The 23035-nt window shown below is 42.3% G+C and overlaps 6 protein-coding genes across 6 annotated transcripts; 2 read left to right on the plus strand and 4 right to left on the minus strand.

Annotated features, from left to right (window-relative positions):
* Nucleotides 1–1619: 1619 nt before the first annotated feature.
* HO133_001338 (uncharacterized protein) lies at nucleotides 1620–2306 on the plus strand (the record flags this gene model as incomplete). The annotated part of the gene is made up of 2 exons (XM_037292268.1): nucleotides 1620–1928; nucleotides 1956–2306. 2 exons carry the CDS (start codon nucleotides 1620–1622, stop codon nucleotides 2304–2306), a joined length of 660 nt encoding a protein of 219 aa, XP_037151687.1.
* Nucleotides 2307–2989: 683 nt separating this feature from the next.
* On the minus strand, nucleotides 2990–6446 carry HO133_001339 (uncharacterized protein; the record flags this gene model as incomplete). The annotated part of the gene is made up of 4 exons (XM_037292269.1): nucleotides 2990–3728; nucleotides 3781–6260; nucleotides 6314–6334; nucleotides 6384–6446. The coding sequence occupies 4 exons, from the start codon at nucleotides 6444–6446 to the stop codon at nucleotides 2990–2992; spliced, it is 3303 nt and encodes a 1100-aa protein (XP_037151688.1).
* Nucleotides 6447–6978: 532 nt separating this feature from the next.
* On the minus strand, nucleotides 6979–8657 carry HO133_001340 (uncharacterized protein; the record flags this gene model as incomplete). Its single annotated transcript, XM_037292270.1, has 6 exons — nucleotides 6979–7014; nucleotides 7157–7308; nucleotides 7364–8043; nucleotides 8096–8358; nucleotides 8413–8441; nucleotides 8492–8657. The coding sequence occupies 6 exons, from the start codon at nucleotides 8655–8657 to the stop codon at nucleotides 6979–6981; spliced, it is 1326 nt and encodes a 441-aa protein (XP_037151689.1).
* Nucleotides 8658–10344: 1687 nt separating this feature from the next.
* HO133_001341 (uncharacterized protein) lies at nucleotides 10345–11238 on the minus strand (the record flags this gene model as incomplete). Its single annotated transcript, XM_037292271.1, has 2 exons — nucleotides 10345–10873; nucleotides 10988–11238. The coding sequence occupies 2 exons, from the start codon at nucleotides 11236–11238 to the stop codon at nucleotides 10345–10347; spliced, it is 780 nt and encodes a 259-aa protein (XP_037151690.1).
* Nucleotides 11239–11561: 323 nt separating this feature from the next.
* Nucleotides 11562–12839, plus strand: HO133_001342 (uncharacterized protein; the record flags this gene model as incomplete). Its single annotated transcript, XM_037292272.1, has 5 exons — nucleotides 11562–11686; nucleotides 11740–12122; nucleotides 12173–12250; nucleotides 12298–12356; nucleotides 12447–12839. The coding sequence occupies 5 exons, from the start codon at nucleotides 11562–11564 to the stop codon at nucleotides 12837–12839; spliced, it is 1038 nt and encodes a 345-aa protein (XP_037151691.1).
* An 873-nt stretch (nucleotides 12840–13712) lies between these two features.
* HO133_001343 (uncharacterized protein) lies at nucleotides 13713–14875 on the minus strand (the record flags this gene model as incomplete). The annotated part of the gene is made up of 2 exons (XM_037292273.1): nucleotides 13713–14017; nucleotides 14794–14875. 2 exons carry the CDS (start codon nucleotides 14873–14875, stop codon nucleotides 13713–13715), a joined length of 387 nt encoding a protein of 128 aa, XP_037151692.1.
* Between the last annotated feature and the right edge of the window lie 8160 nt (nucleotides 14876–23035).

The raw sequence follows: 23035 nt of genomic DNA on the forward strand, positions 1-23035 counted from the left end.
TGTGGGGCTGCAGGCGCTCGGATGCTGAACATAGAGACACCGATATGAGTATGAGCCATAATGGGAGCATTCTACCAGTAATACTGATGGTGATATAGACTGAGGAAAAGGCAACCGAGACTTGTGTTGACAGAATGAGGTGTCTGAATCTGTGCTCTCTTTAAGAACATGTCAATAAAACCATGTTCAGCCTTTTCCCGCTCTAAAGACTTTGAAACAATACAACAGGAAAGGATACAGAACTCAGGGCAGGTGACAATTGCTTGGCCGCCGTACTAGAACCAAGGCTTTGTAAAAGCATAAGGAAATAGATGGGGTGAGCAATGAAGCATGACGCGGCCGAGAACTTGAGGATCGGAGGTTCTGTTTCAAAAACGAAGAAATACGAGTTGCCTCTGGTGCCATGCCGCATAGTGTATCTGATAGCAAAGTTCCATGTGGCTCAATAGTCGATGTATTGTGCTCGTGCGGCCGAGGTGATTCTGATCACGAGCCAATCAGAGATCAGCAGTCTCGAAAGTCCCATACAGCTCGCGTCGATTTCGAAGAAAATCATATGGGCTTTTCGAGTGACTTTTTCTCCTATACTAAATGACGAGAGCAAGACAAGGTGTTCAATACTCGATAATTGAGAACTTGATTTCTTTGTCGATGCTTTGTTACCGAGAATGCTGGACCCGACATGAGCGGTCCAACTGGCTGATGGAACCATGTGCACATCATTATCTGACTTGCGCATGATGCAAACCTCGGCGGCACGAGTGTCGTTGAGAGATTCAGGTGCCATTTCACCCGCGGCACGGTTCCACGACTAAGAAGAACCGATATTGAAGAGGAAAAGCTCGCGTTGGCAAGATGATGGCATATGGTATGACGACCAGTATCTGACCAGTAAGAAATCCCAAACCTTTCTAGATAGCGTGGGTGTGACACGGTGAACCGTCATGTCTAGCGACAAGCAATAACTTGAAGGTTGTCGTGTTTGCTTCCAAGATACAATATAGCCGAAGCAATACGGAACAGCATAAATTGGAAGCGTACTTGAAGGGTCTTTGGTTCCATGTGGAATTGATGCCAAGTTTCATGTGGCTCGTTAGTGGATATGTTTAGTGTTTACCTTAAGGTACCATTCCAAGGTTAAGCTTACATTCCGCCCGCGGCACGGTCGGGAAGGACCCAAATCCCGAGAATGACAAAATACCGCTTCTCGCCAACGATCTACTATCCCGCCCACCAAACCTGCACTCTCTAACCCTCCTAGCTGGCGGTCCCGGGGAATTGTATACGCCGCCAACATTCCTCCATCGCAACCCAATGACACATCTCCAATTTCCGACCGGGAAACAACCATCTCCGACATCTTCACCTACATCACCACTCTCCCATCCCTCCACACCCTCCATATCGACGCCCTCAATTTCTCAACCCCACCACCAACAATCCTCCCCTCAGCCCAAAAATCTGCACCACTCCAATCCCTCCACCTCAACTCCTTCCACCTCCCCCGCTCAACCCTGCACGCCCTCCTCCTCCTCCCCCGCGCTGTGCAAACGCTTCACTGTCTCACCCCCGGTCACCAGTTGCGGGAACCGTTCGGAGGCGGTTACCCCGACTCGGAAATGCTGGAGCCGCTGAGTGCCGCGGATATCGCATCGGGTTTGCGGCCGGCGAGGGACTCGCTGGTGGATTTATGTGTCGTTGCTAATGCGGGGACGGATCGCTGGCCCGGTCGGAAAGAAGAGAGGTTGGATTTGAGGGATTTTGGGAGGCTGAAGGTGCTGAGGGTGGCGAGTGAGTTGGTTTTTGGTGTGAATGGACCGCATCGAGAGCGTAAGGGGCTTTATGGGCTTTTGCCGTCTTCTTTGGAGGTTTTGGGTGTAAATATTGCGTTTACTTGTCTCAATAGTCTTTCCCTTGCCGAAGGATATGTATGCCAACACGGTCACAATTCCTAGCTCGACTTCGGCTTCGATTCCAGAATCCTCGGCAGCGAAGAAGAAGAAGAAGAGGAAGAACAAAAACAACTAACACCCACTTTCGATGAAACTCAGCACCAGCAGCATCTAGAAACGGAGAAAAGGCAGTACGCATGGCTGCAGGAGCTCGCCGAGCACGCCGCGGCCTCTCTCCCCAAGCTAAGAAAAGTGACACTGAACGAACGTTGGAAACACCCGCAGGGTTTCGCACACGTGCCGTTCCGGTGGGTGCTACCGATGCATCTGGATGAGTTGTTCGAGAAGAGTGGCGTCGAGGTGGAGGTTTGGATGAGGAGGCCGAGGGATTATGGGAATTTTGACGAGCGGTAGGTGGAGTGGGAGTTGTGTGCGAAGTAACGACGAATTACAAACGAAGCCCCGAGAATGGCCCGGGGGGGACGGGTTACACGGTGTCGGCTTGAAGTTGCTAGTATTACACAATTCAAGGCACATATGTGCAACACGCGGCAGACTCTGGTAGGATATGCGTGGAAGATCGAGCTCCTTCGGCTCGGGGATGCTAAAGGGAAGGATCGGAAATCCATTGCCGTTGAGAGGGAAATGGTGAGCAAGTTAGACGGAGGCAGCGTTTGAGACTCTTTGCTTGCCTGTTCGTTGGGGATAGGGATGGTATCTTGGGGCATTAGGACGATCGTGGATATCGACGCTAATACGACAAGAAATCGGTCCATCGCGCGCATTTCCTGTGCTATTAGCTAGATGTGGAGCGTCGGGAGATGTTGTTGGAGGGCTAATGTTGGAATAACGATAACGATATGAATTGTTTTGGGCGCGGGATCTTGCTTCTGACTCGGCCTGGTTTTCAGTGGATGGTTCAGGAACCGCTTCCGTGAAGAAGAGGAAGGGAGAGAGGGCGTGTTTTCAATTTGATATAAGGGCCATAGTTATGCTGCAAACATTGATTGAATTCCTAAGCGATCTCTGACTGATTCCAACCTGGACTTCTCGTGACACTGCGAATCATCTGTCTTATCCAACGAACCCAACCACCCCTACCTCTTCAACGTCTTCTGCTTCTCCGCATCCCCCACCAACTTCCTCCCCATAACCACCAACCCCTTCCTCCCCCTCACCCCATCCACATACCGCCTGCTAACCCGCTCGCGATCCCCCTTCTCGCCGAAATCCTCGAGCTCCTCCTCCGTCTGCGGCACCCAGAACGGATCCTCGTCCAGCAGCTCGAAGCCCGAGAACACGAGCTGCGGCTGCGCGGCGCCGGACGTGCGCTTGCGGACCTCGTCGCCGAAGCCGAAGGACTCGGCGGCGGGCAGGAGCGAGGAGATGAGGTAGAAGGGCGTGCCTTCCTTGAGGGACTCGGTGAGGATGCGGCCGCGGCGCCGGGAGAGGACCGTGTAGACGCGGCCGAGGACCTCGCTCGAGGCTTGGATTTCGCAGCTGTACATGGCGAGCATGAGGCGGGGACTCCAGTCCATGAAGCCCTGGCGGATGGCGTCGCGGACGGTTTTGATCGTTTCGCCTGTCAGGCGGCCGAGCTTCTCGTGCGCGGAGGATTCGTCGTCTGAGGGGGCGCTAACGGTGACGGATTCGAGGAAGACGGCGACACCTTGCATCGGTTCGTGGCACATGGGGCCTTGGGCTGTGGATAGTTGGAATGCGTAGGATATCTTGTCGGAAAAGTCTCGCGGGGTGAGGGTGTCGGGGTTCGGTCTACTGTTGGCGTCGTTGTTGGCTCCGAGGTCGGTCACGGGGGTTTCGTGGGTTTCTTGGAGACTGTTGAATGTCAGTTTTGTGCTGGAGCGGTATTCTGAAGGAGTTTTCTGACAATCTTTGGCATGTCCCGTCTTGGGTAGCATCGATGAGCAGATTCGGCCCTGTTCGTCGCGGACCAAACGCTGCGATCTTCTCGACTACATCAGCCCAGATGTGCTCCTGGCCTTTTGCCTCAGCGAAGACAGATCGAAGCTCTTCTCTGAAGTCCAATAGAGACAGCATCCCAGTGGCGGCCACCGATATCTCGTCGGCTTCAGCTTGCTCTTCTACGTTTTCCCCTTCTGCCGTCATTCTTTTCTTGCCCTCTTCTTGCTCTTTCCTTTCAGAATAAAGTCGCCGTATTGCTCCAGCATTCTTCAGCAAGAACTCTGTCACGGCATCCGGCAGGGGTCTGACTCTCAAACGCACCGTAACTTGCTTTGAAGTCGTGACACCAATAACGGTCCCTCGTGGGAGGTCTTTGTTCTTGGGTGGGGACATCTCAGTAGCACTCACAATTGTCTCTCGGTATGGCACAATGGGCTCTCCAGCCTGGATCTCACATTTCGCAAATCTCTCTCTCAAATCCTTTAGACATCGTTCAAGGTGCAACTCCCCAGCTGTCAGTATCACATGCTCGCCACTCTCCAGCACCTCGTACTGCGCGCAAGGGTCACTCTGCTCAAGCAACTTCATCCCCCTAATCATCTTCTCCAGGTCAGCAGGATTGACCGGCTCAAGCGCAACGCGAACGATCGGCTGGCTTCCCATATTGACGCCAGCAAGGTTCACAGCGCCCTCGAGCTGGCTGCAGAGGGTACCGGATTTCAAGACATGACCTTCAAGACCGCCTATACCGAAGACAACACCCGCGGGTACAGATGTCAATGCTTCGAGTCCTCGGCCCATAAGTAGGTATAAGCCAGTGACTATGACCTTCTGAGGCTCAGGCGCGTTATGCGGATAGGCTGGTGAAAATTTGGGTGGGAGAACATAGACGGAGTCACCAACAGAAAGGGTTCCTGAGTACAGCCTTGCAAAGCCAATCAAATATTCTGGGTCTTCTTTCACTTCGCCTATCGCATTGTCACCATTGGCGTCGGTCAGATTTGACTCATCAAGGGCTTGCGTCATTCCGTTGAGATCGGCTTCTCCGTTCACAGCTGCCTGGGCCTTCTCAAACTCTGCTCGCTTTTTTCGAGCTAGGTCTCGTGCCTCCTCGCCTGTCATGGCACCACCTCCTTTTCGCTTGTTCTGCGGCATTTCGCTTGCAGGCACTGCTACCATCTTGCTGACGTAGGCTACCACTGGGTCATCTTCGCTCGATTTTATATTGACCATTGCTTCCCGAATCATTGGATCAACATGTTTTGCTCCGGGTGACGCGTCAATCAGTGCAGGAAGACGGCTCGCTTGCGCCGCTGGCGGAGCAGGGAGATGCTCGATGACTGACACTAGGACAGCAGTCGATAAAGGCAGCCATGCGGAAAAGACTGTAGTCATAATAGCTCTGGGATCCCTCGAACGTAGTACGTGCGGCGGTATTATGAGAGAGAGCGACTTTGTGATTTTCTCAACCGTTGCCGGATCTCCTTTGCCTTTGCTTCCACCTGTAGTGGCTTCATAAACAGCCCAGATGTTATCAAGAACCAGTTGCACGAACATCGGCTTCAGCGCTCTACCTTTCAGGTGCTTAGAGCCCAATACTCTCTTCGTCTTGGGTTCCAGATAGAAATCTCCCCAGAGAACTTTTTCCAAAATGGAGCGCTTGATGCCCAATTTCTTCTCATAGAGCGAAGCAAACTGCCGGACGGTAAAAGCCCACCCATCGACAGCACTGCTGAAAATGACATTGTTCTTCTCCGGAGCAAAGTAGAGATCCTCATCATCTTTCTCCTCAAACTCACCAGTAGTACCACTCGTAGCAACACTTTCCGAGTCTTCAGCCATAGACCCCTTTGTAGCCTTCCTCTCCGCCCTCTCGACCTCTTTCGCTGCCGCAGCAGCGACCCTCTGCTCAACCCTCTCCCTCCACTGCAGATCCTCTTCCATCCTCTCACCCTGAAAAAAACTCCCAATCACCGCATTCACTTGCTCTAGTAGCTTACTCAGATGCGTAAATGCCTCCCCAGGACTCATCTTGAGTTCTGTAATCAGCCTATCAACCTTATTGATAACCAAAAGCGGCTTCAAATGCTCCGTCCACGTCTGCCGCAGCACCGTGACAGTCTGGCTACAAACACCCTCTACCGCATCGACAAGCACGAGCGCTCCATCGCATAATCTGCTCGCCGTGCTGACTTCGCTACTGAAGTCGATATGGCCGGGTGAATCGATTAGATTGATTAGATACTCTTTCTGCACAGGAGAAGCTTCCGGCGCTGAGCGACGGAGTAAAGAGAAGTAGAGAGAGATGGCTGATGATTCCATTGTGATGCCGCGGAGCTGTTCATCAGGGCGGGAATCTAAATAGCGGATTTTGCCGGCGAGTTTGGGGGAGATGATGCCATTGGTGGCGATGAGGGCGTCGGTGAGGGAGGTTTTGCCATGGTCCTAAAACTTGGATCAGAATATGTCCTTGAAGGCATATCGAACCAACTACTTACGACATGGGCGAGTATACAGATCTAATTTTATATCAGCTCATGAAATGAATGTGGACATTGGAATGCATACATTTCTGACTTCATCGGCATTGCGCTGAAGCCCGATGAGCTTTTCTGGACTTACGACAGGCATCTTGAGGATTGCCTGACATGTTCGTGCCTTTAAGGATATGAAGAAGATCGATTCATGGGATGGTCCATATCGATTCGGGGATGGTGTTAAGTGTTGCGGTCGAGAAGAAAATCTCGCTTGCGGGGCATGACTCAGACTACACCTATTGTACTTTTAGATGTGAAGCATACGTTTTCTCTTTACAATTGTAGGGCATTGCAGGCTAGATTTTGAGGTGCGCATGCTCAATCTTCTTTCGCCTAGGGTGCTTCATTTGCTATGCTACAAACAACGAGATGCTACCAACGCCAGTGTAGAGTGGGTTCTCGCTAAGAAGGCAAGCTAGCCGGACAAGAGACTTTTGTACAAGAAGCTACAGAAGGCTGGAAGATTGCTTGCTCGCTCTCGGCATCGTACCCATGGGGATCCGCCGAACACCAGCTTCCCTAATGAACTTGGTGAAGCGATTGACCTTATGTACACCAGCGGTCCCCCAAGGAACACCCGCAATCACCGCAACCGCGGCGGTATCTGTCGGGCGGTGTATGATGAATTATTTGATGACTCGTGTGACCAGGCCGGTGGCGACCTACCGAGTACTAGAGTCAGCGTTGCCTCTCCAAGACAATTTTCAAGTCACATATGAAAAGCATCAGCAGTATGTTACTCCCGGATCATGGCTAGCGATTCCAAATGCTCTCTATGGAAAAGGAATTCGAAGAGTAGCTTACCGTACGTCCACCCTCCCGTATGTTGAACCTCTGTCCACTCTCGAGGGCGATTGGGTTGTAGATATCACACGTCATCTCGACGTTGTCTCCCGGCATAACCATCTTGGAGCGATCTTCGACGTCCGCTGGCCAGTGTAGAGCGGCGGCTTCATCTGCGTGATGAGTCAGTACGAGTGCATGCAATCCATGCGAGCCAAGGAAATATACCAGCAGTTCTCATGAAAATCTGTGGCCGGTAGTTATCCGAAAACCCAGTGTGGCGGCCGCCCTCCTCCTTTGTGAGGACGTACATTGAGCACAAGAATTGTTTGTGCGCTTTCGCAGAACCTGGTTTGGCAATGATCATGCCTCGCTTCACGTCTTCTCGCTTGACACCGCGAAGCAAAAGTCCAGAGTTGTCGCCAGCTCTCGACTCGTCGCAGGACTTCTTGAAGGTCTCGATATCCGTGACTTTGGTCTTGATGGGATGCTCGCCTTTGCCTACGAGCTCGACCTCGGAATCCCTCTTCAAGATACCACGCTCCACTCGTCCCGTGGCCACAGTACCACGGCCTGGAATGGAAAACACGTCTTCAACGGACATGAGGAAGGGTTTTTCGGTCTCACGCTGTGGTGTTGGGATCCACGTATCCACCGCGTTCAGCAGCTCATCGATCTTTTGCACCCCTATCTCGGGTTGTCGACCGTCGAGCGCACACAAAGCGGAACCAAGAATGATAGGCGTAGTGTCTCCTTCGAAACCGTAGGTCGTCAGTAGTTCCCTCATCTCCATTTCCACAAGCTCTAACATCTCTTTGTCTTCTATCGCATCGACCTTGTTGACGAACACCACAATCTTTTGGACTCCGACTTGTCGCGCGAGGAGGAGATGTTCTCTTGTCTGCGGCCTGTATCCGGTCAACCTCTGCTCACGATCCAAATGTCCCGTGCGCCACCCACATTTGCCCATCAGAAGCAGCCACCACGATAACAGCTCCGTCCATACTTGAAGCACCCGTAATCATGTTCTTGACGTAATCTGCGTGCCCGGGGCAGTCGACGTGGGAGTAATGCCGTGCCTCCGTGCTGTACTCGATATGTGCTGAGGAGATGGTGATACCACGCTTCCGCTCTTCGGGTGCCTTATCAATTGCGCCATATTCAAGGAAGTTGGCCATGCCTTTCTCAGCCTGTCGTTTCGTGATAGCAGCGGTCAAGGTGGTCTAAATCAAGCATCAGCACTGGTTCTGCGCACTCCGATCTGGCAATGCGCGTACCTTGCCGTGGTCGACGTGACCAATGGTGCCTGTTCGAATCAGCTTCAATTGTCCATTGCATACACCGCTAGTCCCGTACCGATGTTGACATGGGGTTTCGACCGCTCAAAGGCCGTAGCAAGCCCCCGTATTCCATTTGTATCTCTCCCGAAGACTTGCTGTACAGGGTTGACGCCCTTTTGCTGCCGTACAGCAAGTCGGCTCGCCCGTAGTATCGGTACCAATGAGCGGGTGATGACCACCATCTTGAGTCACCTCGCACTTACACCGGAGCAGGATGATAAGAAGTAGAATGGTCGAAGAGGCGTTGACGGTAGCACTACTCGAAACTTTTGGATCCGAGAGATCGTCACCAAAAAACATTTAGCGCCTCGCGGAAAAGTTTACCGTAGAAACAGCGGAAGCAGCCGGAGAAAAATTACTGACGAAACCTGGCAAAAATACAGCAGTCAACTAACAACCCTATAATCTTGAGATCTTGAAAATGTCATCCTACCTTAAAGTACCTATGATGATTTACCAGAGTAGTAAATTTAAGTACACGTTCTAGTAACATATTTCTACCGCGTCAGAAGACAAAAAAGACAGTCATTACAGCAATGTTTCAAAAGCCAGTTTTGAAGATCGTACCTGACCGAAGCCTTCCGTATTTATTTCGCCACTCTTACTCAGAGTTTCCATATTGGTGTACCCGTTGTGACAGCGGCGACTTCCTCGAAGTTTCCTCGTTCTTCGTCTGACCATTAAGCGAGCGGGCGGCGGTCAAGGAGAATAAGAAGACTGCCGCTGCAGCTTCCACGGACTGCCAGAGGAATATCCAGACGGAGTCCGTGACGTCGTTTCCGAGAGGCGCAAGCGCCACGCGGATGATGGCGATGGCGATCATGAAAATAGAACGAATTAACACGGTCCCTGTGGCCGTCTTGCGCCGGAGGTCGGTTTTGACGCGCCAAAGCAAGGCGGTGGGTATTGATAAGAGGAAGAGGCCGGTCAAGACTTCGATGTAGGCCGTCATGTCAAGGTAGATTTTTTCGTGATGAGATATGACCGATGTAGGACATCATGTCTCTGCAAGACCGAAGGCGTTGCTGGAGGTATGCAGAGCTTGAAGTCTCAAACAACTACCCAAAAAGCTGGACGAAAGGTCCCGGCAGACCATGGATACCAGAGTGATATATTTACAAGCAGCTAGTACCATGACACTGACGACTACGAAGCACCAGATATCCAAGAGGCCGCACGCGTGCTATAAGGCTGCGAAGAAAGGAAAAGGAAAGAGAAATTCACAGCGAATAATGAGGTCCACAGTTGGCACAGAGGCAGTCTCTTTGAGCTTGTGCTAATACAGCGGCTCGTTCAATACAGGAGGAGTCATCTCATAAACCAGTCTTAGAGCTGAACCTGACTCGGGCGTCACCAACAGCGCGACGGTGAGACCGACGGATCCGGAGATAATCAGTTCCGAAGGCTTGCAAAGATGTCTTATTACTGTATATTGAGGAGGATCAATCAAATTCCACAACGGTCGTTTTCAAGCGACCAACAAGACTGTGTGCAGCAGCGCTGCATGATGATCTTGCCGTCTAGAATTAGAGAGTGTTTAATGATTAATTGGAAGAACTGCAAGATGCATTGTGGCTGTGCCAGCTGCAGGCGGCCTATTCTTCTTTCACGTGCTTTTGAAGTCCAATCGCTTTTAGAGACAGGCGACCAGCACACTCCCATCATCTGGATGAAAGCGATTGCTACCCCGAAATCGGAATCTCAGTGTACGTGATAAATGAAAGGCATGATAAGAGCGAATCAGATTCCTGTCCGTACAACCATCGACGTCATGCTATATACGGGCTAGAACGCTGAAAAATGTCCCAAACCCACCATACCGCTACAGACCCCGCCTCAGAAAGGCGCCTTTGAATCTTTTTTGGAATCTCACAACATGCTCGGGGCTGATCGTGTGTAGTGTGCGCTATTGGCTTTGGGATGGGCGTTGACCGGGAAGCGAGAGAGCGCATCAGAGCCTTGATGGAGATTGTTTTTCCGTTTCCGGGCAGGCCATGAAGAATGACCCCACGCTGCAATCATCAACTTAACGGATCCAAAACGAGCAGCAAGAAACTGGGCCAGAGCACCTTGGACCAATGGCTTTGAAGGCATCAGGACGAATGGGGCCAACGGAACTCGGTACTCACTTACCTTCCAGGGCACTGCGAACGACTTGTAGTCCTCTTTGCGGTCGAAAAAGCCTCGAATATCGCTGATGAGTTGAAGCTTCATCTCATCATTGAGGATCACGTTTTCCCACTTGCAACCTTGCACGTTCTTCCAGAGCTTGTGGTTTTTGCTCCAATACCCTCGATCATACACCCATATCTCTTCTTTGATCTCGGACAGACGCTGCGTGGCGGCAGTGATAAGGTTGTCCACGGTCTGGGACCGCCCATTTATAACATCCCCTTGGCTTCGTGGATATAGTATGTAGTGATTTCTCACCTGAGAATATTCAGTCTCCCAATAGTCCGCAACGTACACCTGGAAGTCCCGGTCTTCCCAACGATATTTCTATCTCCCAAACTCCACTTTGTCTTTCAGACGCCCGGTGCCCCTCTGGTCATCAGTGGCTGGCTTATAGATCCGTGATGCATAGAAATCATTGCCGGTATCCAGCGTTGCATCACCATAGCCAGCTTTTGCCAATTTGAGAATCCCTGTCGATTTTGGTGTCTGCGTAACACTGTGGTTGGGGTGCCATCTGCGCAGTACATCAACGATGCCGATATTGGTCAATATTCCCGATTTCGAGGAGTGACTTCGCAGCTCTTCCATCACACTGGGGTAGGGCTCGCCATCGCAAGGTTGCTGTATTCGCTCTGATGAGGCTGCTGGGGCAATGTTCTTTGCCACGACGTACCTCAACAGGTCTTTTCGATTGCGGGGACGGAAGAGTCGAGGTTGTTCGAGAAGCCGGCGTGTGCGGACGTGGCGGTGCAATGATAAGAGGTTTCAGCCCTATTGCGAGGTTCAGCCCTATGACAATGCCTAATACAAGTCATAGGCTAGGCTGATTTGACCTGCGCATGGCCTACCAGGTGTACAACATTGGAGCTTCACTTTTTATGATATGATCGGGAAGCAGGCATTGTCACAAGATGTCACTCCGATCTAACCGTGTCCTCAAAGGGGCAAAGGGCGCCTACAGATTGCTTGAGCCCTTGAGGTCCAACACAATCTTCAAAGCACAGTCTGTACACGTCCCTGATGCCGAACCTAGATTGCAAGTCTCAATTTCCCCGCTGTCCGTACCAGCCCACAACTCATAGATTACAGTTTCATGATCAAAAGCGCCCCTCCACCCACCCCGCAAGAATCCATCCCAAAAACTCCAGGTCAGCGATCGCCTGCAATGGAAAGAATGGCTCTTGTCCGCGAGTATGAGATATACGAGGGGCCCGGTCCTGTCAAGACTAACCCCTTCATAAGAAAGCTTCATGATGTTGTCGGACAATGGGATATGGTTGAGGGGCGCGGTCGTGCTGGCTTTGACAAGACCTCCGAGGACCCGCCATGTTTGGTTTTCGAATGGATGGAGCATGTTTTGTGGAACGTGCGCGCAGAGCCATACCGCGAAAAATCTGTCCTTCCCAAGATGATTGCCCGTTCGGTTTTGGAAGCACTCGATATTTTCGCATCTGCAAATGCGATGCATACCGGTTAGCTCTCTCTGTTCTTGAGGTCACTTCGGTGGTGTTAACAAGATCAGATGTCAATCCGAACAATATCTTTCTGTCAAATATTGACAGCGCTTCTCCGGTGGTGAAGTTGGGAGATCTTGGAAACCGTACGTGACTTGGATAAACCATATCTATTTTTCTCTGACGATCTCAGTGATGCGGGAGGGCTTCAACAAATATCGCATACAACCTATTGGGTGTAGGGCGCCGGAGGTATGGCGAGGCTTGGGTTGCTGGCCGTCGTCTGATATATGGTCACTTGGCGTCACGGTTTGTAGTCGCACCCTCTACCTCAGAACCCAGCTAACGGACCAGCTCGCGCACTGGCTGGGGCATAAGGCCATCTTCGGTATTAGTGATAAAGTCGTTGAAGATCTTACCGAATCCTGGTGCATTGCCAAGATCGACCGACTAATTGGCCCACTGGGTCCACCTGTCCAAAACCCGGAGTACGAGTCGGAATTCCGTATGGCTGGTGAATTATCTATGGGCACATATATACATCCTGAAATCGATGGGCCAGTACCTTATATTGACGTGAGCACTCTACGTCAGGAGCTTGAATCTCTATCTGGCCCCAAGGTGGATCCGGGGCTCCTAGACTTCATCGATTCTCTCCTCATCGTGGACCACACCAAAAGACCAACCGCTGCAGAGGCTCTAAAGCACCCCTACCTACACTCCACTGAAGTCTGAAATGGCGTAACTGCCCTATCAATTGGTCCCCTGCCGCATCTGGACGATAAAGACACAGTATGTAAATGACTGAATGTTCTAGATCTATGCTTTAAGTTGTTCGGCGTGTACGGCAAAACGCCCCTCCGAATACGACAGAAATAGCCGAAATCAAACCCATGACAACCCTCGCTGCCACAGACAACGCCTCCCTGACAATACCGCCCAACATTGTATTGATACTGCCAATTGGAGCTTGAAAAGGCAATTGTGTCAGCTCCAAGACAACTATGGCCCAGATATGATGTCCGTACGGTTCGTGTTGCGAGCGGGCTAAATCTTGTCAGAAAGCCACGCAGGAAAGTCTGAATATATCAAGGATAGAACTTACTTGTTGCTTGCTTGGGTCTGATGTTGCATGAGCCGACCAGAGAGGCCGATCGTTCTCGTCCACTCCGAACAGGGCAATGGCTGGAAACGCCAGATCGAGTCCATCGATAAAACTCTACTTCAGAAAGCGGTAGAAAAAGTGGCAGCGGCGGTCCCGGGATCCAATTTGGGGTTGACAAAGAACGAAAGGACCGCACAGACAAGGTTGTAGTTGTACAGGTGCACTCGAGCAACGGTCCAAAATCCGGGTGCTAAGCCAATATACATAGTTCCATGCCGCATCCTAGTCCAGAGGATCCTTGACTCCACACCACAATCAGCGGCGAAGATAAAGCCGGGAAAGAAGTATTAGGAAACACGTTCCTTATGATCCGAGTCCGGATGGTCTAAGTTTCTCCACCTGCGTTTAGCCCTAGTAATCCACTAATGTTTAGTAGTCTTCCAGCAGTTCAAAGTAGTAGTCACATCGCGATATTACTATGCAGAATCCGTACCCGGCTTAGATTACCCTTTCAAGTTGGCCTTCTGCTTCTCCGACACATAAAACCTCTGCTCGTAGGCCGCCTTTATAGTCTTGCGAGCGCGGTATTTAAAAATGGCGCGGTGGGATACAACGAAGAGGACCGCATTGTAGATCTTCTGGCGTTTCTTTAGCTCATCTCCAAATAGCCGGAAAGAGCTGTCTGTCGCCGTTGCCTTACTCACTTTCACAAAGACAGGCCTCTTGTAATTCGCATCATACTCTCCGTTGCCAAATTCGAGGTCTTGCCTGATAGCGTCAATGGCCCGACCACCGAGAGTGTTATGTCCTTAGCGAGCGAGGAATCGTCACTGTTGAGATAGGCGTCGAAGAGGAGAGGGTGGTATGTCTGAATCGATGGAATCTCTGTCGAAGGGAGCAGATCAGCAACAGTCTCGACATCACCTCGGCGAAACTTACCCCTCTCAGATCACGAGGATCTGGACTGCCTTGTCTGGCGAAACGCTTTAAATGGGATGAACAAATAGTTAGCATACGCCGTATATCAGTTTTGAACCAACAGGCATAGCGTTTACTATTGGACAGACCTCCCAACGCGCCCGAAATTCTTTGACCACATCGCTGCCTTCAGGTATATCGAAGTCAGTGAGGATTATCATCATTTTTTTTCTGCACCGTGATGATTCGGATTCAGACATCGATGGAGACATCTTTAAAAGAATATTGCTTAAGCTATGATTTGCTTCTTTCTCTACAAGGGGCAGAGTCAGAACGGCATGATCACTGGGCTGAGCTTAGCTCATATACGGAATTATGCTCAGGCTAGCATCTGGGAAGGTTTCCAATGGTATCACAAGATCAAAGATCCATACGAGAGAGGGCCCGAACAGGATTTGGAGACCTTTCCGGTCGCTGGATGACTCGGCTATGTCAGTTGGGATGAGCGACCCTTTCTTTAGAACCTGTAAGGAAGTAATGCCAAGTATAGTATCAGCCAGCAAGGAGATCCTAAAGCTAAAGGAGACGGAAAAGAACTTCTAAGGAAGTCCAAAGAGGTCCTGAGGTATTGGATTGGGTCCAAATAATAGGATGATTCGTACGAACTCGTCATTCGTGTGGGAGGCTCCTGGTAGACGTCACCTAGGGAAAGTCGGATACCGGGCGACGCTTTCATAAGCTGCGTCATTGGTGGGGTACTGAGAGAATCCTACAATACAGGACCATCCAGGCGAATACGCAGGTTGGTCCGTGGCAAGCAGGATTGAGACAACGGTGTTGTAGGCATCAAAGCACCGGTAGAGTCTCACCAGATCGCGATAGATAGCGGCTGCGCCGGACGCAAGCTTGTTGTGGCCTGAGGCGGCCAGCTGAGCGATAGCAGCTCGACGAAATGGACATTTTACTCCTAGGCGATTTCAATAGACACGATCACCTATGGGGGGGGCGAGTCGTTATCGGAAACCCGCCAAGGGGAAGCCGAACCGATCCTCGATCTAATATTAGGGGTTTTCAGAGTAACTTTTTTCCGCGTGGAATCACTGAAACTCCGAAACTCCGACGATTCCATCTTCGAGAATAATCGCCAAAAAAGTACGGTTATTATGGAATATTCAAATATTCAGACATTCGGATATTCGTAGATACTTCACGTGACTATTTCAGGTAAATTTCGAGTATATTATTTAAGCCTTTCTATTCTTTCTATCTATCTTCTATACGTCTATATTCTTTTAACATATTATAATAGAAAAGAGAAAGCCTATTATTACTTTTACTATTACTTCTATTATTACTTTCTCTAATACTTAAAAAACTTATAACTCTAAGATCAAATGGTTGTAATAAGATATAGATCTTATTATTAATTAATTCTATATATAAAATAAGAAGAGTAAGTCTTATAATTATAAGAATTAAAGTAAAGATAATTATATCGATAGAGGTTAGAAAATACTCGAAGATATAGAATTAATAATTAAGTCGTTAGTCTAGAAGAAGAAGATCGCTAATAAGATTAAAGATATAATTAAGAAGTATAAGAATATATAAACGATAATCGAAGGATCTAATTAGAGAACGAACGTTAAGACTTATAAAGAGAGTATCGTAGAGAGTAAATCTATAGTTAACGAGTATATTCTAAAGAAGTATTTATGATATTACGAATTCGACGACCTCTATTAAGATTATTCTACTGTAAATTCTATACTTATTATCGAATCTAAATAACCACCTCGCCGTAATAGTTAGACTATCGAGAAGATCGATCTTAAAGAATTTAATACTACTAATAACGAAGACGATAATAGATAAAAAGAGAATAACTCGACAGATTCGGATTTTGATTATTCGATCCATTTATAGATCGAAAGAATTATAAAGACTAAAGAATAAGAGATAATAATAAAGATTATACTTAAATAAATACTTCTTTTCATATTAGATACGAACGATAACGATAATATTCTTAACCTTTCACTCGCTTATATAATTACTAGTACTTTACTAGCTATTCGCTCTAGAATAGTTCCCCTTATTCAAAGTATCGAATAATTCTTCTTCTTTAAGCCTATTAAATAAACTCTTAAAAAAGCTTTTAAAGAGAGATCTAGAAAAAAGATTAAGAGAAAGATCTATAATAACTCGAACAGTGAGAAGGAGATTAAGATATCTATACGCGAGCGTTGAAAGAAGATAAAGGAATGGTCTATAATAACGAAAGCTATATTGAAAAAAGCTAAACTCATAGATATTCGTTTAAGAGAAGAGGCTAAAAAATATTAATAGTAGTATGAAATAAAGTAAAAGAAACGTAAACGACGTTTTAAATTAGAGTATTAACAGCGTAAATATTATTATACTACTAAGATACTTTATCTATAGTATTAAACTAATTAAAGTTTCGAGAGTCTCTTACGTATTTAATTAAAGCTAAAGAAGAAAGAGAATAAATAATAGTAATAGTAAGAATTTAACGGATATAGGTCGTCAAATAACGACTTTAACGTGAATATAAATAATGGATTTCGAACTTCGTAAGAAGAGCGATAGAGCGAATAATCTGAATAATATCTTGCTTATATATAATTATCTATAATTCTATACTATATTCTACTTATATTATATACTATATTAACTTAATAAACTAGAATTCTTCTAATTTATTCTTTTTAATATATTTATAAATTAATTTAAAGTATAGTTAAAGAAAGATATAGTAGCGGAGAAGAAAATCTTCTTCGTAAGTACGCTAAAATTATTAAAATAAAATATCGTAAGTATTTTATAAAGAATAAGTATATATTTTTATATCAAAATCGTTCGCACTAGACTTAGTTCCCGTGTTTTTTTCGTTTTATTATTAGCTGCTAAAGATATAAAATTTAATTATATAACTTTCGCGCCCGTATCTCATCTCGCACTTTAATTATTTATTTAAAATTTTTCTTTTTTCTTTACGATGGTTTACTACACTTATTTCTTTATCGTTTAAATCGTTATAAAGAATTTAAATATTTTAAATATTACTCTTTCGAATAATATAAAGTTCGCTAGAGAGTTAATTATATAGTTATCGAGATCGTAGCACTTTTAATATCTTAGTGCGAGATATAAAAATAATTAAAAATCGACTTTATCGAGTACTATAGCTCTTATAGCCTCTTATTTACTATATTCTCTAGTTTACTATTAAGATATAAGGCTAAGAAGCTTATTATTATACTCCTCTTCTTCTTCGATATTTTTTTATTCTTCTTCTTCGCTTTAAATATTATTAAGATTAAATAAAATATTATAAAGAATAATATAAATAGTAATTTATATATAAGTAAATTCGTATTATTTCTTAATTCTTAATCTTAATCTTAATTCTATAAGACTCTTTTATCTCTCTTTAAAAATATTAAATATATATTTAATATTTATTCTAATACTTGAAAGTCGTCTATTAAACTTTTAAATTCACTTTTATCTTATATAAGATACTTTATATAATATAACTATATACTTTATATTAGTATATATATTATTATCGAGTATATATTAATCTTTCGAGAAATAAATCTCGAAATCTTAATATAGACGAGTATAATTCTATACTCTAGTATTATAAATAATATTTAAGAAGTTAATAAATATATAGATGAATTTCTTTAATAAATTATATACTTTATAAAGATTTAGAGTATATTACTTCTTTTTATTCTAGAAGACTTTATTATAAAACTCTTCTCTAGATTTATATTATAGTATAATATCTATATTATCGACTTTTTCTATTACTTTAAGAAAGCCTTCTTATTTATCGTTTTCTATACTTTCTTATCGTCGTTCTATTACGAAAGATTACTTAATATATTATTCTCGTAACTAAAATAGAGCTATTATTACTCTTCGTATATAATTATTAATATATTCTTCTAAAACACCCCATTAACTAGCTAAAAAACGAAATTCACTTATACTTTCATTATTTTCTAGCCTCTATAAAGCGATCTTTAACTATATCTCAATTAAAGCTTATTAGAGATTAGCGTTATTATAAAAAATAGAATTATTTAATATAAGATTAAGAATATAGCGAAAGCTCTCGAAACTCATATATGTAAAGAATCGTTATTATATATTAGAGTATTTGGAAAGAATATTTCTTATTTAATCTAATTTAAATATAAAGACTTATAACTCTATATAATATTCTTCGACTAAGACTTTATAAACTACTCGCTATCTTCTTATTATACGATAACTACTATCGTATCTCTTACGACTTTTTATCTAGAGATAAAAGATCTCTTATCTATATTTTTTCTTATTTGATAGATAAGATATAATTACTAAGAATAGATAAGAAGAATAATACTACTACGGGGAAGAGAAGAAATCTTTCTCGAACTATAATTACATAGGGCTAGGGCTAATAAGCGAATTTCCGAAAATTCCATAGAAATCAGGTTTATTTAACAGCGGGGTGTTCAGGGTAGCCGAATATTCCACAGTAAGAAATCTGAAAATTCCACACTTTGAATATTCCCACGGAGTTACTCTGAAAACCCCTAATGTCGAACTACAATCTTCAGAGCCTCTTACCAAGAGGCACCCCAACGTTCCAACAGGGGCCGTTTCAGACGACAATTGACCTGACGCTGGCATCTCCGGCCCTTGCCGAAGGGATGATTCGCTGCCAAGTATACGATATAGAACATGGTTCCGATCACAGGGCGATTGCGTCTCAATTCGACATTGAAGCACCGCAGCCGGTCCAGCCGACTCGATACCTATGGAAATCGGCCCCTTGGGGTAGGATTCGGGACAGAATTACGGCAGAATTGAGACCGCCGCAAGGATCAATCCAAAGTCAGACGGACCACTTGATACAGGTGGTAGAGTCAGTAGTACTTTCCTTAACCCCCAAAGCGAAGCCAAGCCCATACGCAAAACGCTGGTGGACGTCAGCTCTGACAGAACTTCCAGCCTGAGATTGAACGACAGGCTAAACAGAAGGCTAAAGAATACCACGACGGGATTCGAGCGAGGAAGAAGCAACACTGGGAAGATTTCCTAGCCGATACGACCAATATTCGGAAAGCTTCAAAATACTTACGACCTGCCCAAGCGGGGGCGTTTGATAAGGTTCCCCCTTTGCAGAGACCGGATCGGACCAAAGCGATAGACCCAATCGACCAAAGTGAAGTACTACTACAACGGTTCTTTCCACCACTGCCGGTAGAAATCGCCGACGAACCAAACGCAGCCCCGACCAGACCGGTCTATATGGGACCAGTTACAGACGACGAAATCAAAACAGCAATTTTCAAAGCGCAACCGCTGAAAGCTCCTGGTCCAGACGGGCTCCCAGCGGTAGTCTGGCAACAGGTCTGGGAAGCAGTCCAAACCCACGTATTCCAACTTGACTCCGGACAGTCCCCCTCCGACAGTCCCCCGTCCGTACTAATGCAGCGTCCCGCGCACGATCTACACATTAAGCTTTTAACCCCCAGATCAAAATATGTCGGTAACTCAACACTCGCTACCACTAGTACTCATTCGGCCTAGTCATTGGTATATGAAGGCCTTCCCTGTACATAGATATCCTTCTTCTTTAGACATCATTAAGACTACCCAGTAGTGGAAAACTTACCGAGAATATAAAAAGACTGAGAAGACTAAGAAGACTGAGAAAACTGAGAAGACTAAGAAGATTGAGAAGATTGAGAAGATTAAGAAGATTGAGAAGATTGAGAAGATTAAGAAGATTAAGAAGATTACTACTATATAATATTAATTCTATTAAAAGAAGATTCTCTAAATCTCTCTATTCTTCGAGGACTCTTTAAGAATCCTTCGAAAGCTTCTATCGAAGGAACCGTTTTTATAAACTCGAAATTATTTATATAAAATTTATTTTAAAATTAATATAAAGTTATTCGCTTTATTAAGATTATAACTATAATTTCTCTAAAGAAATTTCTTATAATAATTATTAATTATAAATCGAAGTTATATAAATAGTCTTAAGATTTTTATATTAAATTACTATATATAATAAAATCTTAAAATTAAGTTAATTCTTAATTTAAAATTAATTAATCGCTATATATTAATCTTTTATAATATAAAATACGTAATCTAAGATATCTTATAATTCGATATTTATAGATTTTTATAAAAATCGCTTTTTTTAAAAAACGTATTTAATATATAAAATTATTATATAAATTCTTAATAACCTCTTATTAAAGATAAAAATAATTTTTTATTTTAATTTTTTTATAAATATACGAGTAAAGGCCTATGAATTAAATTTATAATTTTTTTTTTAATTAGAGCTATCGAGTAAATAGGTAAGTAATCTTTAGTAAGCGAACTTTAATAAGCGAGCTATCCGGCTATCGAGCGAACTTTAATAAGCGATATTTGAATTCCTTACGCTTTAATAATTATAAGACTAAATTTTAAAATTCTTAAAAATTCGGAAAGTATAAATAGCGCTTTAAAAATTAAAAAAAAATCTTAAAATTTTAATAGAAAATAAAAAAGTTATTCTATATATTAATAATATATATCTATTTTTTTAATAAGAGAGATATAAGAGAGCGAGATTTTAATAACTGCGAACGCTAATTTATTTATTCGCGATAAGTTAGTTAATCTAATTAAAAAGCGTAGTAAACTCGAATTAATAATTAGCTATATATATAAATTTAAGATTTTTAAATCTAATTCTATCTTATTCTATTATATATACTAATTTTAAAGTATTAAGATTTTAATTTTTTTATAAATATCGAATATAAAGCGTTTAATATCGAAATTTCAAGTATCGAGTTTAAAGATATTTATTTATATCTTAATAATATATATAAAATTAATATCTTTAAAAGTAGTTTAAGAAAGATTTTAAGATATTATAGATTAAGATTAAGATTATAATATAATATCGTATAAGAATAATCGACGTTACTATTAACTTTAAGCTTTTCTCTAAGATCGTATTTAATTTTAAAAGTATAACTATAAAAGAGCGCGCTCGATATTTTATTTTTAATAATTTTTTAAGTATCGATTTATAATATATTAAGTTATAGAGAATATAAGATTAAAGTTAAAAATTAATTAAGATATCTTAAAAATATAAAATAATATTTAAAAGAGAATTAGAGAAGATTAGAGAAGAAATTAATATTTTTAATAAGAGAGTATTAAAGAAAATTAGAGAAGAAATTAATATTCTTAATTAAGATTTACTAAATTCTTAGTTACTTTCTAATAAAACAAGAATTTTTTAAAATAATCTTATAGCGAGACTTAGTATAGAAGTAATTTTATTCTTAAGTTAGAAAGAAAGTAAGCTTTTTAATAAAAGATCGCGTTAGTTTTATTTATTAAGGTCCCTCTTATAATCCTCTATTAATATTAATTTAATTATCGATTATAGTTATTATTATCTACTTTAATATAAATATTTAATAAATATATAAATATTTTATTTAATTATATAAATATTTAAATTAGTATATATAAAAGAATAAGATAAAGCTAAGTTTAAAAATCTTAAATTTATATATATAGTTAATTATAAATTTAAGTTCGCTACGCTTTTTAATTAGATCGACTAACTTATCGCGAGTAAATAAATTAGCGTTTATAACTATTAAAAAAATAGATATACGTTATTAATATATAAAATAACTTTTTATTTTCTATTAAAATTTTAATCGTTTCTTTAAATTATAGAACGAAATATAAGCTTTTAGATAAAAAAAGAATTTCTAAATTTAGTCTTATAATTATTAAAGCGTAAGAAATTTAAATATCGCTTATTAAAGTTCGCTCGATAGCCGAATAGCTCTAATTAGATATATATTATTTAATTTTAAAATAACTTTTTTTTTCTATTAAAATTAATTTTTTTTTTTTAAATTATAGAATAAAATATAAACTTTTAGATAAAAAAAAGAATTACTAAATTTAGTCTTATGAATATTTAAAAGTAACGAATTTAAATATCGTCTATTAAAAGTTTACTTATTAAATTTACTCGACAGCTCTAATTAAAAAAAAAATTATAAATTTAATTTATAGATCTTTACTCGTTATATATAATATCTTAATTAGTTTAGATCTATTAATTAAATTTATAGAAAGTAATTTATTTTAGATCTAATTTCGAGATTGAATTCGATTCTCGAACTTCGAAGAGTGAAATTAATTTAATTTAAGATTGACTTAGAATTATAAAAGATTAAATTTTAAAAATTTTAAATTATTAGAAAGCGTAGATTATATTCTATAATTTAAAAAGAAAGTAATAAAATTTTAATAGAAAAAAGAGAAGTTATATTAATAATAGATTTCTAGAAAGTTAATTTTAATATCTATTATAATCTTTTTATTTTAGTTACTATTATTATTATTTTTAAAATTTATAAAAAATTTATTAGTTTTACGATTTTTACGAATTCTATAATTTTATAATTTCTTAGCGAGGGAGATTAATCAATTTAAATCGAGGACGAAGCGAAGTAGTTCTAAAATTTATTAAAATTATTATTATTCGACTATCTAAGCTTATATAAAAGAGTATTCTTAATTAAATAAATAAGATTTTAATAAGCGATATTTAAATTCTTTATCTTTAAATATTTATAAGATTAATTTAGAAATTATTTTTTATCTAAATATTTATATTTTATTCTATATATTAAATTTAATACTATTATAAGTCTTAGCGTTACTTATATTAAGATCTTAATATCGTATATATTACGTTAGAATTTCTTTTAGAATTTAATTTTAATAGTATATCTTATATATCTAGAAGCTTAACGAATATAGATCTACT

The sequence above is a fragment of the Letharia lupina genome (assembly GCF_014066315.1).
Source record: "Letharia lupina isolate WasteWater1 chromosome Unknown contig_12, whole genome shotgun sequence".
Classification (NCBI taxonomy): domain Eukaryota; kingdom Fungi; phylum Ascomycota; class Lecanoromycetes; order Lecanorales; family Parmeliaceae; genus Letharia; species Letharia lupina.